Source organism: Lycorma delicatula, chromosome 6 (assembly GCF_047948215.1).
Source record: "Lycorma delicatula isolate Av1 chromosome 6, ASM4794821v1, whole genome shotgun sequence".
Taxonomy (NCBI): Eukaryota; Metazoa; Arthropoda; class Insecta; order Hemiptera; family Fulgoridae; genus Lycorma; species Lycorma delicatula.
The window spans coordinates 96,741,037-96,755,760 of record NC_134460.1 but is presented as its reverse complement, the minus strand read 5'-3'; the positions used below and the strand labels follow the sequence as shown (position 1 = coordinate 96,755,760).

Sequence of the window (14,724 nt, the reverse complement as noted above, 5' to 3'; positions counted from 1 at the left end):
CCATCTTTATTTTACACAAATCTTTGAAAAATGAAGTTTAAGCATCATGATATGCAGACAAATGTTTAGTAAATTGTTAAAAAAAATATTGATGAATAAATGTTGATAAATAATGATGAACAATATAAAAAATAGATGCATGAAATGAAGTTTCAGGGAGAAAGAAATCAGATTGTAGCAAATCTTGGATTAGAAATGATATTTTATTATTGGTAAATGAATAGTAGCAAGAAAATGCATTTGCTTTTGAGAATAAATTTAAAACCACTTTGACAATGAAAATCAGAAAAAAATTAGAGAAATGAAACCTATACTTTAGGTTTCACAAAATCATTGAGCATATATGTTAAGTACTGTGACTTATGTAGAGGCAAGCCTGTATAGCTTGAGAAGTCTGCTTAGATTTCAGTAAAAGTATAATATTGCCGTTTCAAAGAAAATAGGAACAGAAAGTATACACTATGAATTTGACATCTCTTAACACTTTCAAAATTGGGTAATTTACATACATAACATGAGTTGTAGAAAAGCATATTAAATTAAAATCTCTCTGGGTTCAGAAAACACATAAATACACGAGACAATTTTAACTTTTTATTATTGTTGAAAGGCAGGCTGAAAATAAAGGTATCTGCATCTATTTATAGATTCAGGTCAGGTGAATGTTAAGAACATGAGCATTTTTGTTACTAAATGCACACATACCCCTCTGGACTTACAATCTTCAGAAAATTTTGTGTCATATTAAAAATATACCATATAAACATAAGGAAATGCATTACTGCACGCATAGTTTACTAACATTTATGATACAATAAAAAGTTATATATTTTTATTTCATGACAATTTTAATATCAATTGAATTTGAGTGAATTCCTAAGCAGAAATAATAACAATGTTTTAATAGAGAAATCTTTAAATTTGAAATTATGTTTTGATGATTTAACTTCTACATTCAGCAACACTGGTATTTACATAGTAACAAAAAAACCATAAACGTTATTGGCTGACATTGAAGTGTTTACCATTAGATAATGATGAATCATGGACTCTACTTAAATAAATAATTTATATATTTGGAATAAGAGGTTTAAATGTATAAGCAATCTATTTTTATGATCAATGCATTAAATTTGCCTTAGTTTTATTGTGATAGTCATACGATATGTTAATATATGTTTGGTTACAGCACAAAAATCTAAATAGGAAAATTTAATTCAGTTTGTTCAGCAGACTACTTCTTCATGCAGTAACCGAGATGTTTTGAGATAACTAAAAGAATGGAACAAATCTTTATGAATTAATATTTTATAAATTATAAATAAGGGGTAAATAACTGAAACAAAGAGAAAGAATTATTTATTAACTGTTTAGAAATCAGGTCACTGCAATTAGAGCAGAAGACTATGAAGACAAGCTCCAGAACAGAAAGGAACGAGGCAAAGATATGGTCTATTTCTTTGGCTTTTTAACTTAAACAATGAAGGTTTAACAATAAAAGATTTGAAATTTGAGTTACAATTCAAGGACAAAAAATACCAATGGTGAGATTAGCCGAGTGTTCTACAAACTAAAAATGAGGTTTTTTTTGTTGAAAATAATGAATAAAATATATGCACAAAATAAGACAATTATATATTTTAGGCAAGTAACTGACGATGAAAGACGTAGCAAATATAATGAAACAAAAAGATTAAAAAAAATAGAAACCAAAAAAATGGAAATGTCTGACTGATTATCCAAAGAAAGAATATATCCTGAATATTAAATAATTTCATTAGTTTTGAAAGTTCATTTGAAAAAAAAAAGATCCAGCATTTTGAAAGCAACACATTTCATTAATTATGATTACGTCAAGTAATAATTATTAATACTACTCATCGATTGCTTTTGCAGTATATTACTGTTTTTTTAATTTTTTCATTCACTTAAATAAGCAGTTAAATAAAAAAAATAGATAGAGTAAATAATTTTCATATTAAAAAAAAAGTAAATATTAGTATTGTAGTCACTAACTCAATTTATAAGCTAAATTGATAAAAATGTAGATTTTTTTGGATAAAAAGCTATAATTAAGAGTAAATATTATTTATAATTTACAGTAAGTAATTTTACTTTATAACATTTAAAATTATTAAATATGTTGCTTTCAAAATGCTGTAATGTAATAACTACATACTACATTATTAGGCATATAATTATAATAATCAGTTACCACTGTCATTCAATAACATGTCAAAATAACAGAAATTAGATTTATTCCAATTCTTTGTATTTTGGTTAAATTAAATTAATGTGTTCGCGGGAGTGTGTTGAGACCAAAAGGTAGGATTCATCAGTGTCATTTCAGTAATCACATAAACCATCAAATAAATTTTTTTGTTTATTCATATTTTGGTCCCAAAGATATTTTTTTTGTAGTAAATAATTTTTTCAAATTCAAAAATAATTCACCATCTATTCAATAAACAAAAATAATTTTCAACCAAAAAAGTGGTTCAGTGGAACTTACTGACTTATAAGTAAAATGGTAGAAATACAATTTCATGTCTTAAATATCTTTGCATTTACAATTACAATAGTAGTCAATGTTAGAATATATGCAGGAAATTAATAAATATAATTTACATGAAATTTATATAACAATAAATGTGCTGAAATAGATACAAAAAAAAGAAGAAAGTTAAGATTTCAAATGCATTTTATTGAGTATAAAAATACATGAGAAAACATCAATTTCAAACTTATTGAATATTACATATCATCTTTAACTTTACTATAAAAATCAGGTTGCTGTAATTACAGCACAAGACTATGGAAGACAAGCTCATACATACTTTCTCCTTTTTTCAAAGTCTTGTTATAATTTATGCCTATGAGGTTCATTATTCCATCACCAGAACAAATGCCATATTTTTTCCTAACATTTTTCTCAATAATTTGAGGCCATTTATTATCTCTACATAAATAATTAAATTCAATCTCAATTTCTAAAATTAAGTAGTGGTGACCACTTGTATTGAAATCAATTTATGTTTTTCTGACATTGGTTGTTGACAGAGGTAATCTTATAGTATCTCCACAGTAAAACCCATCAGCAAACACAAGAAATTAATTTCTTTGTTAAATTTAGTTGCATGATATTCTCATGTTTAAATTACAGTTTCATACTAATATTAGACAGATGACAGAATAGTTACAAATTAGATTGTACAATACTAATGATGTGTGTTAGTGGGTATAAGTTAAGAGGTAAGACTTACTTTTATTGTGGCTTGGTTGGTAAGAATTGATAGTTTCAATTCTGCACAGGTTTTAAAGATTACAAAGTAGTTAATTGAAATCCTTTTGCAGTTTGGTAGGAAATGACTACTTTAAGTATAAAATGTCAGTTTCCAACATGGGTTTATCTATGATTAAACTTCTTAAAGATGAAGTTGGTGTTTTGAGTGGTTCTATTAGATTATTAGTAAATCTATTGTCTCAGCAGTAGCAACAACCAAGTGGTGAACATTCCAGTCTCATAATCAGGAGGTCTAATCGCTTCAATTCTTTGTATCTTTTTTTTTACATGTACTAGCATAATTATTTTTTTTATTTCAAAGCAGTCTTGTAGGAACCATGCCAATACAATTTTTTTAATACTTGTTTTCATATCTTCCTTTATTTTCTCATAGTAATTAATTTAATTAAATTTAGTTTAATTTTCAGTTTGCTTTTACATGATAAAAATAAACTGTTTAGTCTTGTTTTTTATAATGATTGTCCTACAGATTGTATGAATTAAAATAGTGAAATCTCCCTAAAATGACCGGCTCATTTCCAAAAAAATTTAGTCTTTTGTAAAGGTAGTTGCCTTACAGAACATGAATGTCAGTATCGTCACAATAATTTCTTAACAATGTGTCTGTAATAATTCTTGTTAAAAGTTTACAGAAATTAATTCTTTTAATAAAAAAAACGTAACTTGTAGTACAAAATAAATTCCTTCATTAAAATTACACATATTTAACCAAATAATATACATATTACTATAATAATAAGGATAATTTGGTTGATGACAGTATAGAAAAGAAAAAAGCATTAATAAAAAGATGAAACAAGTTCTCTGCCTACTTAACTTTGTCTTCGGTTTACTCACTTGCTTTTCTAACACAATTTGAACTTCATAAAGTAAGTCGACAATTTTATTACTACCAAAATTATTACCTAATTGTTTTAATTTGATACAATTGAAAGCAGTATCAACAGCCAAGAGAATTTTTCATCTTCTTCTATCATAATCTCTTCTGCATCTTTCAAACTAGAAGCATTAGCATGCTTTATCCAGAATTTCTTTCTCCCAATCATTTTCATCTTCATTAAACTGAACATCAATGTCACTCTGCTGAATCTACAATTTCATTTTCAGTGACAGTTTTTTCATTCATATTTTCTTCCTCAGGTAACTCAAAATCATTACCACCTTTCTTAAAACACTTTTTTATCATGTTTTTGTCCGCACAAAAACATGATAAAAAAGTGTTAACTAATCCATGGTTCCTTTATGTATTCCACTAAATCCATCAGAGATTTTTTGAATCAAGTCATATAGACTTTGAACCGAGTTGATAAATGCTACAAGAGTTGTCATTTGATAGTAATAATGAAGTTTAAACAAGTGAATTATTCCAAGACCTAATAGTTATGATTTACTTGTACTATTAGCGTATAAAACCAATAAATAAACATTTCTTAATGACAATTTCAGATGACATTATCCAATTTTAGGCACTGTCCAAAATTAGAGCAATTTTAAATTATTTTTTCATTGAATTGTTCAATCCAATCAGTGGAAATCTAGCCTTTCAATTTGTATACTATTCTACTTTCAATTTGGACACATTGACATTTTTTAAACATCTTTGCTGCAGCGAAATGTTTAATATTAATAGAGGTTGTTATTTTTCTCCTACAGCATAGCATTAACACACATCACTGCAATTCTTTGTTTTACTTTTTTAGTACCAATGTTGTAATGCTGTTCGTTTAGTACCACTTTTTCATCAATATTGTAAATGTCCTTCAGATTGTAGTCTTTTATTAACAATGCAATTGTTGCAACAATTTTGTTTTCATTGACTGATTCACTTTCATCAAATAGATATTTTAAAACAACTACTGTTTCGGCAGCAGAATTTTTACCACCACCCACTGCTTCCAGTAAATATCTAAATTTGAAGTTGTGTGCTCAACTTGTTGCTTTTTCTTGTAGAAGTTTACCACTGATAGGTAATTTTCGTGCACAGGCACCTTCAAACAAAGTCAGAGTTAAAATCATTCACTTTTTTGTTTTTTTATTACCACTCATTAGTAGTATTTTTCCATTAATTTTCTTTATGAATGTCCAACAGAAAGCATCTTCAGTAACTTTTAATTGTATTTTGAAATTTATGTTTTGAGTTTGTTTTTTTCTGACATTTTACTAACAACAATTAAAAAATTGTACAGTGACAAATATTATAAAAGAAAACACCAACGTTAAACTGAGACGTACAATTGCTTGTATATCTAAGCTGAATGCAAGTGTGACAAAATCTAAACTGAAATCTGCCGCCAACTGAATCATTTTTTGGTTTTATTTCTCTACGTAAGATTAGAAGTGTGCATTCTCTAAAGTAAGCTATGATAAACATATCTTGGGCATATGGTACTATAAGGATGAATGAATATGAAGTGTATTTTTGTAAAAGATTTAAATCTATATTTTCATGTCTTCTTTTTTAAATGACTGAAAAGTGTTTATACTAGAATTAAAATGTTCTCTAATCTGCTATTAAATAAGTGACCAACATTTAGTTTATACCAAAAAGAAGAACTGAATTAGTGATTGTGGTTGCCTTCAATGATACTTTATGGTCTCAGTTGTTAGGGAATGGTCATCACTGTCAGTACCGCAATTTATTTACATTCTGAGAAATACTGGTCTTTTACAGAGGTGGTTGCCATGAGAGATTTCATTATAAATTTATTATTTAACATGAATTAAATAAATCTATTTATTTTAATTTGTTCAAATTTTATAACAAAATCAATTTGTTAATCCTTCATTCCCATGTGACACTTTTTCCACATCTTTATAAAGATTTTTAATTTACTGATTGCTACATTCAAAGAAAATAATAATTATCAGCAAAAACAAAATTCATACATATTTTTTCTAGATCTTTATAAATATTATTGCAATTAATGATCTATAATAAAAAAATCATCTGTGTGTGTGTTTGTAAAAAAAAAAATGTAAAAAGTAAAAGACGACACGGAGATGTAAAACTGAAACTTCTCGATTATGAGATTGGAATGCTCGTCACTTGGGAACTGCTATTGCCACTGTTGTGACTGAAGATACACACATAAGTTACTTCAACCATTCAAAAATCTTTAAGTAAAGTTTACTCCAAATGGAGCCAAGTTAGATATAATGTAGGGGCTCCCAAACCTACTACCCAGCAAAAAAAGCATTAATAAACTCTGTTGTAAGCTGACCTAATGCTCTTGTCAATGAAACATGTAATTAAAAAAATATTATGATCAAGGGATGAGATTTAAAATGTGTGTTTTTGAACTATTAACTTGCTAGTAGAAAATATAAAATCACATTTATGTTGTAATCATTTACTTATTGTAAATAAATATGAACCAAAATCCGGTTCTAGATACACTTTCCAGTACATCTACTTTGTTATGACGTATCTCAATTTATGAGAGTGACGGGCGATATGTACATAATTAAGAGCAAATAATTTACATAATTAAGTGGTGAAATAATTTAAAAATTTTGGTTTTTTCTAATGGATTTTTGGAAAAGTTTACAAATTTTAAAGGTGTTAAAAGAAAAACTGACATTTGAATGCAGCATCCTGAGAAAATCTCAAACCACCTTTGAAATCCTTAAGTTAATAAATCAGAAGGAAGTGGTTGGAAGTTGTAGACCCGGAAGAGTAAGTTTTCTACTAGAAAAATCTCACATCTTTGTGTACATTGTACAAGCTGAATTAGGTGAGATCTAAACATACAGATATATATATATATACAATTCAAAATAAAGTAGATAAATTTCTTACCATTGTCGTTAATGTCTTTTCTACCTAAATTGACATTGTATATAAATTTGTTTGTATAAAAAGAAGTAATAGTTCACTATTACCATTCATATCATACAATAAATTACTTATAACATCATGAATTGATTACACAAATTAAGTGAAATATAGCTAAAGCTATAATACAGATGTGAGTGTCTTTGCAAGGTGAGGGGAAAAGAGTGCACTACACAAAGTTAGTTCTGCTTCTACAAGGTGTACTATGCTATAACCATAAAATTATACAATTGTCATAAGAATCACCAACATCCATTAGGCACTGGACACAAAAAGAAAGGTGCTTCCCCTATGGGGGTCAGGATGTAAATGAATAAAAACATTATAGCCCGTCATATGTTTAAGTTCCATACCAAATATTTATTCCACGTAAATTTTAAACATTAGTTCATCAGTATACACAGCTTTTCAAATAGAGCATCTATACTGGATGAAGTGAGTACAATAACATCAAAATAAACTACCACAGCTGTACAAGAACATAATATGGGCTGTTACCAACTTTTCAATAAAAATGAATAACTTTTCAATGCACACATTTTTATTCTTTAGTATTTCTCTAAATTATAATTAGAATAGCTTCTTGAGAAAAAAAAGGATAGAAAAATTAGAAAAGAGCTTTTGTTTTCTCGCAAAATTTTACTTCACTTACCCCTTTATTATTATTAATTCTAACATTAAAATATAAGTTTCATTTTAAAATATGACTCAAATGCTATCACATTATTGTGCATGCAATCCAATTCAATCAGGTGACTTTTAACTTACGTAATATTTAAATTAAATTAAGCAACGCTATAATATTAGTTAATTAGTATCATATTAATCCATGTAATGCATGCCTATTTCCAAAAAAAAAAATAGAGAATAGAATGAGGTGTGAATATCCTAGCCCAAAGGGCATTTGTATGTGTCTGTCTGTGTGTGTCCGTCCATACCCCTTAGCTTAGCACATAAAACACTAATAGTAGTCTGAGTGATGTCTGTCATTCCATACAACAGGTAATATTGTGTTCAGATAATAGGATCTGAATGTACCGATCACTAGCAGAAAATTTCAATTCGTTAGTACATATCTCGTGGTGGTCAGGTGTATACTTGTTATATTATTATACATTTATTATTTACACTTGTAATGTATAGTTATTTCTTTAATCTACATATTTAGGAGTTATATATTAATAATACATTTTTATTTATTTATGCGATTGTTTTTCTTCATAAAATAATGAACTATAACAAAAAAGTAATTACTCAAATTAACAATGATACAACTGGAAAACTGTTTTTTCTGATTTCATTTAATTTTCATATTCATTATTCATCAAATATTCATTATAATTTAAAAAAGGAACTGCTAAATTTTTTTATTATTAATACCGATGTTTTAATTCACCTTACAAATTCATGTAAGAAGTGATTCATGATTCGTGTTTTGTAACCTGACTGAATTATGTTTAGTTTTTCTTTTAAGGGACTTCTTATTCTAATATTGTTTACAATCATTTCCTTTAAGAATAATTTTTTTTGTTACAATACTTTTTTTTTACTAAGTGTATGAAATCAGAAATAATAATTACTAGTATCTTCTAAATTAACCAGAAGCAGTAGCTTGAAAAATGACCAGTAACAGAAAATCTGATACAGATTGTTCACACTGGGCAATAAGAGCCAGTAAAGTATATTTTAATTCTTGAGATGAAGAGGTAATCAATTTTGGACACCTAATAATCCCATTCTGAGATGCAGCCCGCCAGAGCAACCTGCCTGGCCCGGAGGGTGTGCACGCAGAAGCTTTTTTTTTTGTTATACTTCCGGGTCCACAGTTAAGCAATTTTTTCCGCAGATGATGAGATGAATGCTTTGTAGCATGTGAGTGAGAAATGCCATGCCTGACTGGGATTCGAACCCAGGACTTCCAGGTGAAAGGCTGAGACGCTACTACTTGCGCCATGGAGGCTGGCTATGCCAGGAAAAGCTAGAATGAAATATTAACTATAGATTTATATAATCTACAGTTCTGTACCGTGTTTGAAATTAAACAAGCGTAAATTTAATATTATGCTGAGCATAATTAATTTGCTATTAGAAAAATGAAATGCCATATACATAGTTTATCTCATTTATAAAGATTCCTATTTCATATTTTTTTACAATTTTATTTATTTGATTTAATGTAATAAATAATTTCTTTTGGATCAAAAAGGAAGGTCTTCAAATTACAGATAAGAATTATATGGTAGGACTAGCTACAAATAAAGATGTGATGCATGCCAAAATAGTTATAGAACTACGACATTTAAAGCTGTGGTGTATGCCAAAAGCGGTAGGATATTATATATTTCCTAATGTGTATATTGCAATCTGTTCAACTACTGATCAATAACAGACCACTCCTGACCCAATTTGATGAAGATATGTACAAGGGCTACCTGAAAATTAAATTAAACTGCGGAGAGGAGCCATTCCATTCCTGCGCAAAGGAGTGGGGGGATAGCAATTCTATCTTTGCAGTTGAATAGCTCCCAGTTCTAGTAGTGTTACTGAAAATATCGCTCACGTGTTTGTTCCTGTAAAACTCTCCTCTGAAAAGGCTGCTGTTATAGAAAATCCTGCAGACCGTGAAGTGTGTGCCATCATCAGTTTCCTTCACGCAAAAAACTTGTCAGCTGCTGAAATTCATCATGAATGTTGTGCAGTATTTGGAGGAAATATGTTCAGGAAGAGGGTGGTAAGACAATGGTACTGTATATTTCGGGAAGGTCAAAACAAGCACTGACAACAATAAAAGTGGTCAATCCCCAATTGTCACAGATAAACTTGTAAATGTCAATGTGAAAATTCAAGAAAGTCGTTGATTTGCAATAATAAAATTAACCAAATTTTTTCATCATATACTGCTAAAAGTGCTTAATGAAATCTTAACCGATAAGTTAGGCTTCCACAAATTTTGTGCTTGCTGGATGCCTAAGCTTCATGGCCGATAAGCTTGTCTGCATACTGTAGTACACTCAATGCCAAATCTAACAGTTTCAATTGAGAGTTTTTTAACCATCCTCCATACAGCCCTGATTTGGCTCCAAGTAATTACCAACTTTTCCCGAAAATGAAGAAATGGTTAATGACTCAGCGTTTTGAAAATGAGTTGAAAAATTGTGTTACTATCTGATTTAATTCACAAGCGGCAGAGTTTTAGGATGAGGATATTTAAAAACTTGTTTACAAATGCCTTAATTTGGATGGCATTATGAAGAAAAGTCGCTGAAAGATTTATATAATAAATTGTGTTTTTTTATTAACTGGTGTTCTTTTTAATAACTAATTGGAAGTTACTTTCCACACAGCCATCACATATCAAGCAAATGAAGTGTAGCCTTGTACAGGCTCAAGCTGACCATTCCCGAGAAATATGGTTAATTGAACCCCATTCCCCAAAGTACACCAGTATTCAAATCTATATAAAAGCAATTAACTTTTACTATAGTTAATTATATATAATTTGTACCTCAGAACCTTTGAGTTGACCATCAGCTGTTAAACAACTGATTTGCTATTATAAGTTAACCACTATACCAGTCCACCTGACTGGTCTATACAACAATATTATATTAAATATATAAAAAATATAATATTTATTATATATTTCAAATTGCAATGCAAATATGGTCATGCCTACCACTTCACACATTAACAAGTTTCACTATTATGAATCAATAACAAATGAGAAAATGAATTGTCATTTTTTTCTACTTTCTTAATACCGTTTTTTTCTTTAAAAAACTGCATCTTAGTTAAGAAAATACAAGGAAAATATTGAATTCTTGAAAAAACCAACAAAGAATTGGCAAAAGAATGGAAACTAAGTGCTCCATTTATTCTATGAAAAATTATTGATAATAATCCAGTAGTATTTATTGCTATCCCAATAAACAGGTATTGAAATTATGGATGTATTAGTAATTCTTGCTGAATGACTAATTTCCTAATTTGTATGATATCAGATGTAATATTAGAAAAAAATATAACATTAAACAATGAGGTAAGTGTGTATAATACTGTTATATAAACAACATTATTTTCATCCATTAGTTAAGCTAACACTATAGCAAAAATTTCAATTCTATAGAATTCATGTTGTCATTTTACTGGCAAGCTATATGGATAAATATATATATATTATATATATATATATATATATATATATATTATATATATATATATATATATATATATATATATACATATATATGTTTCTCCAATAAATAAGACTTTATTCAGAAATTGTATATTTTTAACTTTATAAAAAAACGATTTGTTTTAAAACATTCTCCATGGCTATGGCAGAGTAGTAGTTGGCCTCTGCCTTCATCCAGATATTCTCGATTCAAGCCCCATCAATCATGGCATTTTTCAGAGACTACAAAATTCATTTGTCATCTATCACAGTGATTATTGTTGGTCATCAGCCTAAGTATTATATGAATGGGATAGTACACGATAGAGCAGAAAAATTTAGAAGACTTAAAACTTGAAAATTAAGACTAATTAGAAACAAAATACTAATTACACATACCATTGTACAGAAAAAGCACAAGCATTTAGTTTTCAACACACATTCTGAAGATAACATCATGCAAATGACCATCATTAGCGGTTAGGCACATCTCTGCATGTTGTCTATGATTTTCCTCAGCCATCCACTGGATTTGTATGAATTTCTGCTCAGATGAAATCTTCCAGTTCCTGTAGTTTGAGGTCAGTTGGTGTAAACCTTCTCTTTCAAAAAGCCCCATAAAAAAAAATTGCATGCTGACAAATCAGGCGAGCAGGGAGGCCATGCTACATCTTCGAAATGAGAGATAATATTAAGTTGGGGAAACATTTCTTTTTTGATGACTGCCATGGAAATTTTGTGCTGTGTGGGTGGGAGTGCCATCCTGTCAGAACTACACCAGATATGATGCCAGCAAAGTTCATTATGGAGAAATGTTTACAACAGACCACATTATCAATCTGATATAACCATAGCAAACTAATCATTAATATTATCAAAAAGGTAAGGAGCAATCACTATTTTTTAATGTATTAATTATGTTTTGTTTGTTAAAGTATCTGTTTAGATTAAAATGTGCTTAACCAGACATTAGTAGGTGATCCAGTAATTGTGGCATTTCTTTTATTAGTTGCAGCAACTGCCTGCAGAAGTACCTCCAATGACTCAAATCTCATGGTTGGAGTTGTTGCACTATTTTCATTGCATTTTACAGGAATGATATTAAATCCTAAGATACATTCAACGGTTCAATGGGTTAAGTATAAGGTGGGTGAAATGTGATGAGTGGAACACTGAAATGCTTCTACCACTTTGTACATTTTCCAGGGATCGCACAGTTTGAGAGTGACTTCTTGCTAGCAATGGATGCATTAAACCTGAATTGACTGACCCAACTCAATATTGTTTGACGTGTGGAAACTATTCCATTCCTTCCAATGTTAAAATTAAATGTCAAAAACCTGTTACTTTATAGTAATGGAATTATTATGTGGAGAACACTTGATGGCATGACTTTTACATTGACTAATTGTTTCAGTACATTTCTAATTGAATAATTCAAGCATTATTTGAAATGGTATTCCATTGGTTCCATCAGGAACATAATGCCTTGCTTTACTAATTTTTGTGCCATTTAGTTAAACCTTGATTGCAATACTGTAACTGCCTACAGCCCCAGGTAATACTGAACTTGATCTATACAAGTTTGTCATGCAAGTGATATGAGAAAACCTTTGGAACTATCAAGTCATGACTCACAGAACAAGATTATGCTATTCCCCTACCAGGATTCTTAGCTTCAAGTTAAGTAAACAATTAACAACATGTAAAATAAAGTCATGGACTAGTATCTACCATATAATTCAAGCACAGCTACCCCTACCAACTTCAACCAATTCATTACAAGAGGCTCCACCAATGAACAACCAACCACACAGATTTGGTCCAGCTAACAGCTGCAATCTATGCAGTATGAGGGTTCAGATATGAACATTTAAAGCAAGCTCATCCAGTGTTTGAAAATGTACCATTTCTGTCTGGGTTGTCATTATTATACCCGTGCATCCAAACCTCAATCTGCTGGTATAGTGAATGTTTTGAAATTACCTCGGCTCATTAGTTAATAACAACTAGTGTAATGTAAAAAAAATTATGGCCAGTTTGCACACAGCTCAAACTGGTCAGCCACATACTCTCTGAGGTAAGTCTCCTGGATAAAAAAATCCTCCTGAGCTCTAATCCATCTTGACAGTGGGGCTGAAACTATCAGACACAATGAACATCAAACTACACTGATTTTACTAGCTCAGTAATCATTATAAAAAATAAATGATAAATATGCAATATGTACAGCTTAATATACTTCTAAAATAACATCTGATCAGTAAGTCTAATGTTAACCACAATATGCATTGGCTGAAATAAAATGGAAATAATTATGTGCTGGTTACAATACAGATCTCCTGACATGGTATAAATAGTAGATGTTATTACTGATCTGAATAAAATAATTACATTTTCATTTATTTAATCTTTAATGAATCAGTACAAATAAGCATCTATAATAGAAAAAAAAAATACCACAATTATTCAATATATAGAATCATTTCAAGAAAACATAAAATAATACAAGAAATCATAATTTCCATTTACATACTCAATTATATGATATTAGAGGGTATATATATTTATATAAATAAAATTAACTACTTTAAACATATTACGTACCTTTTCTCACCATTACTAATACGCATATAAAATAAATTGACAAAAATCAATAACTAATAAATATATTATTTAACACTTATTAAATGCAATAATACTTCAAATTTAACACTACTGGAAAAAAGAAAAACTTAAATGAATGAATAAAAAAAGTTAAATAATGTCTGTTGATTCCACACTCCACTTTTAGGTCTCAGAACTTATACACTTTTAACAAAATAAATAAATACAAATACTGAAATTTAACATGATAAAAAACTCTTACTTCTGTTCTTAAAAGAACATCTCACTTAGTGACAAAAATAAGGTACCTCAACTTTCTGTCTCTTTCTTGATTCCATTTCACTGAAAAATTCTTTTATATCTTCAGGCCTAACAACTTTTTTATTTTCAGCAAACTTTGCAAGGTATGCTTTAAGATGTTCCTGCATTTCATTGTACCCTAAAAAAATGAAACATTTAATAATCAAATATTACTATTTGAAGAGTAACAATTCAGAAAATAAATATTCATAGACTTAAAATGAGAAATAAGAATTACCAGAAATGTTAACAGATTAAAGTTAGTCAAATTGCAACCAAATGTTAACTTTCAAAAACTGTAACAGTAAATTTATTAAAAACAAAATATTTCCCTATTCTGTGAATTTCAATAAAAATCTAATGTTAATTTTTCCTACAATAATAGAATTTAGACAACATGGAAACATTCCATGTTAAAAAAAAAAAATTGTCACGATTATTACATAACACCCAATAACTACACTGAATAAAGCACAAAGCTATGCTTAAGTATTTGAAAATATC

The 14,724-nt window shown here is 29.0% G+C and overlaps 1 protein-coding gene across 1 annotated transcript in view; it reads right to left on the bottom strand.

The window, feature by feature from the left end:
* Nucleotides 1–13,695: 13,695 nt before the first annotated feature.
* LOC142326050 (putative E3 ubiquitin-protein ligase UBR7) overlaps nucleotides 13,696–14,724 on the bottom strand; it is a 41,856-nt gene continuing 40,827 nt past the window's right edge. The window contains exon 10 of the mRNA XM_075368147.1: nucleotides 13,696–14,359. Within this exon, the coding sequence (XP_075224262.1) occupies nucleotides 14,208–14,359 (152 nt within the window). The 3' untranslated portion in view covers nucleotides 13,696–14,207. The remainder of the gene's footprint in view (nucleotides 14,360–14,724) is intronic.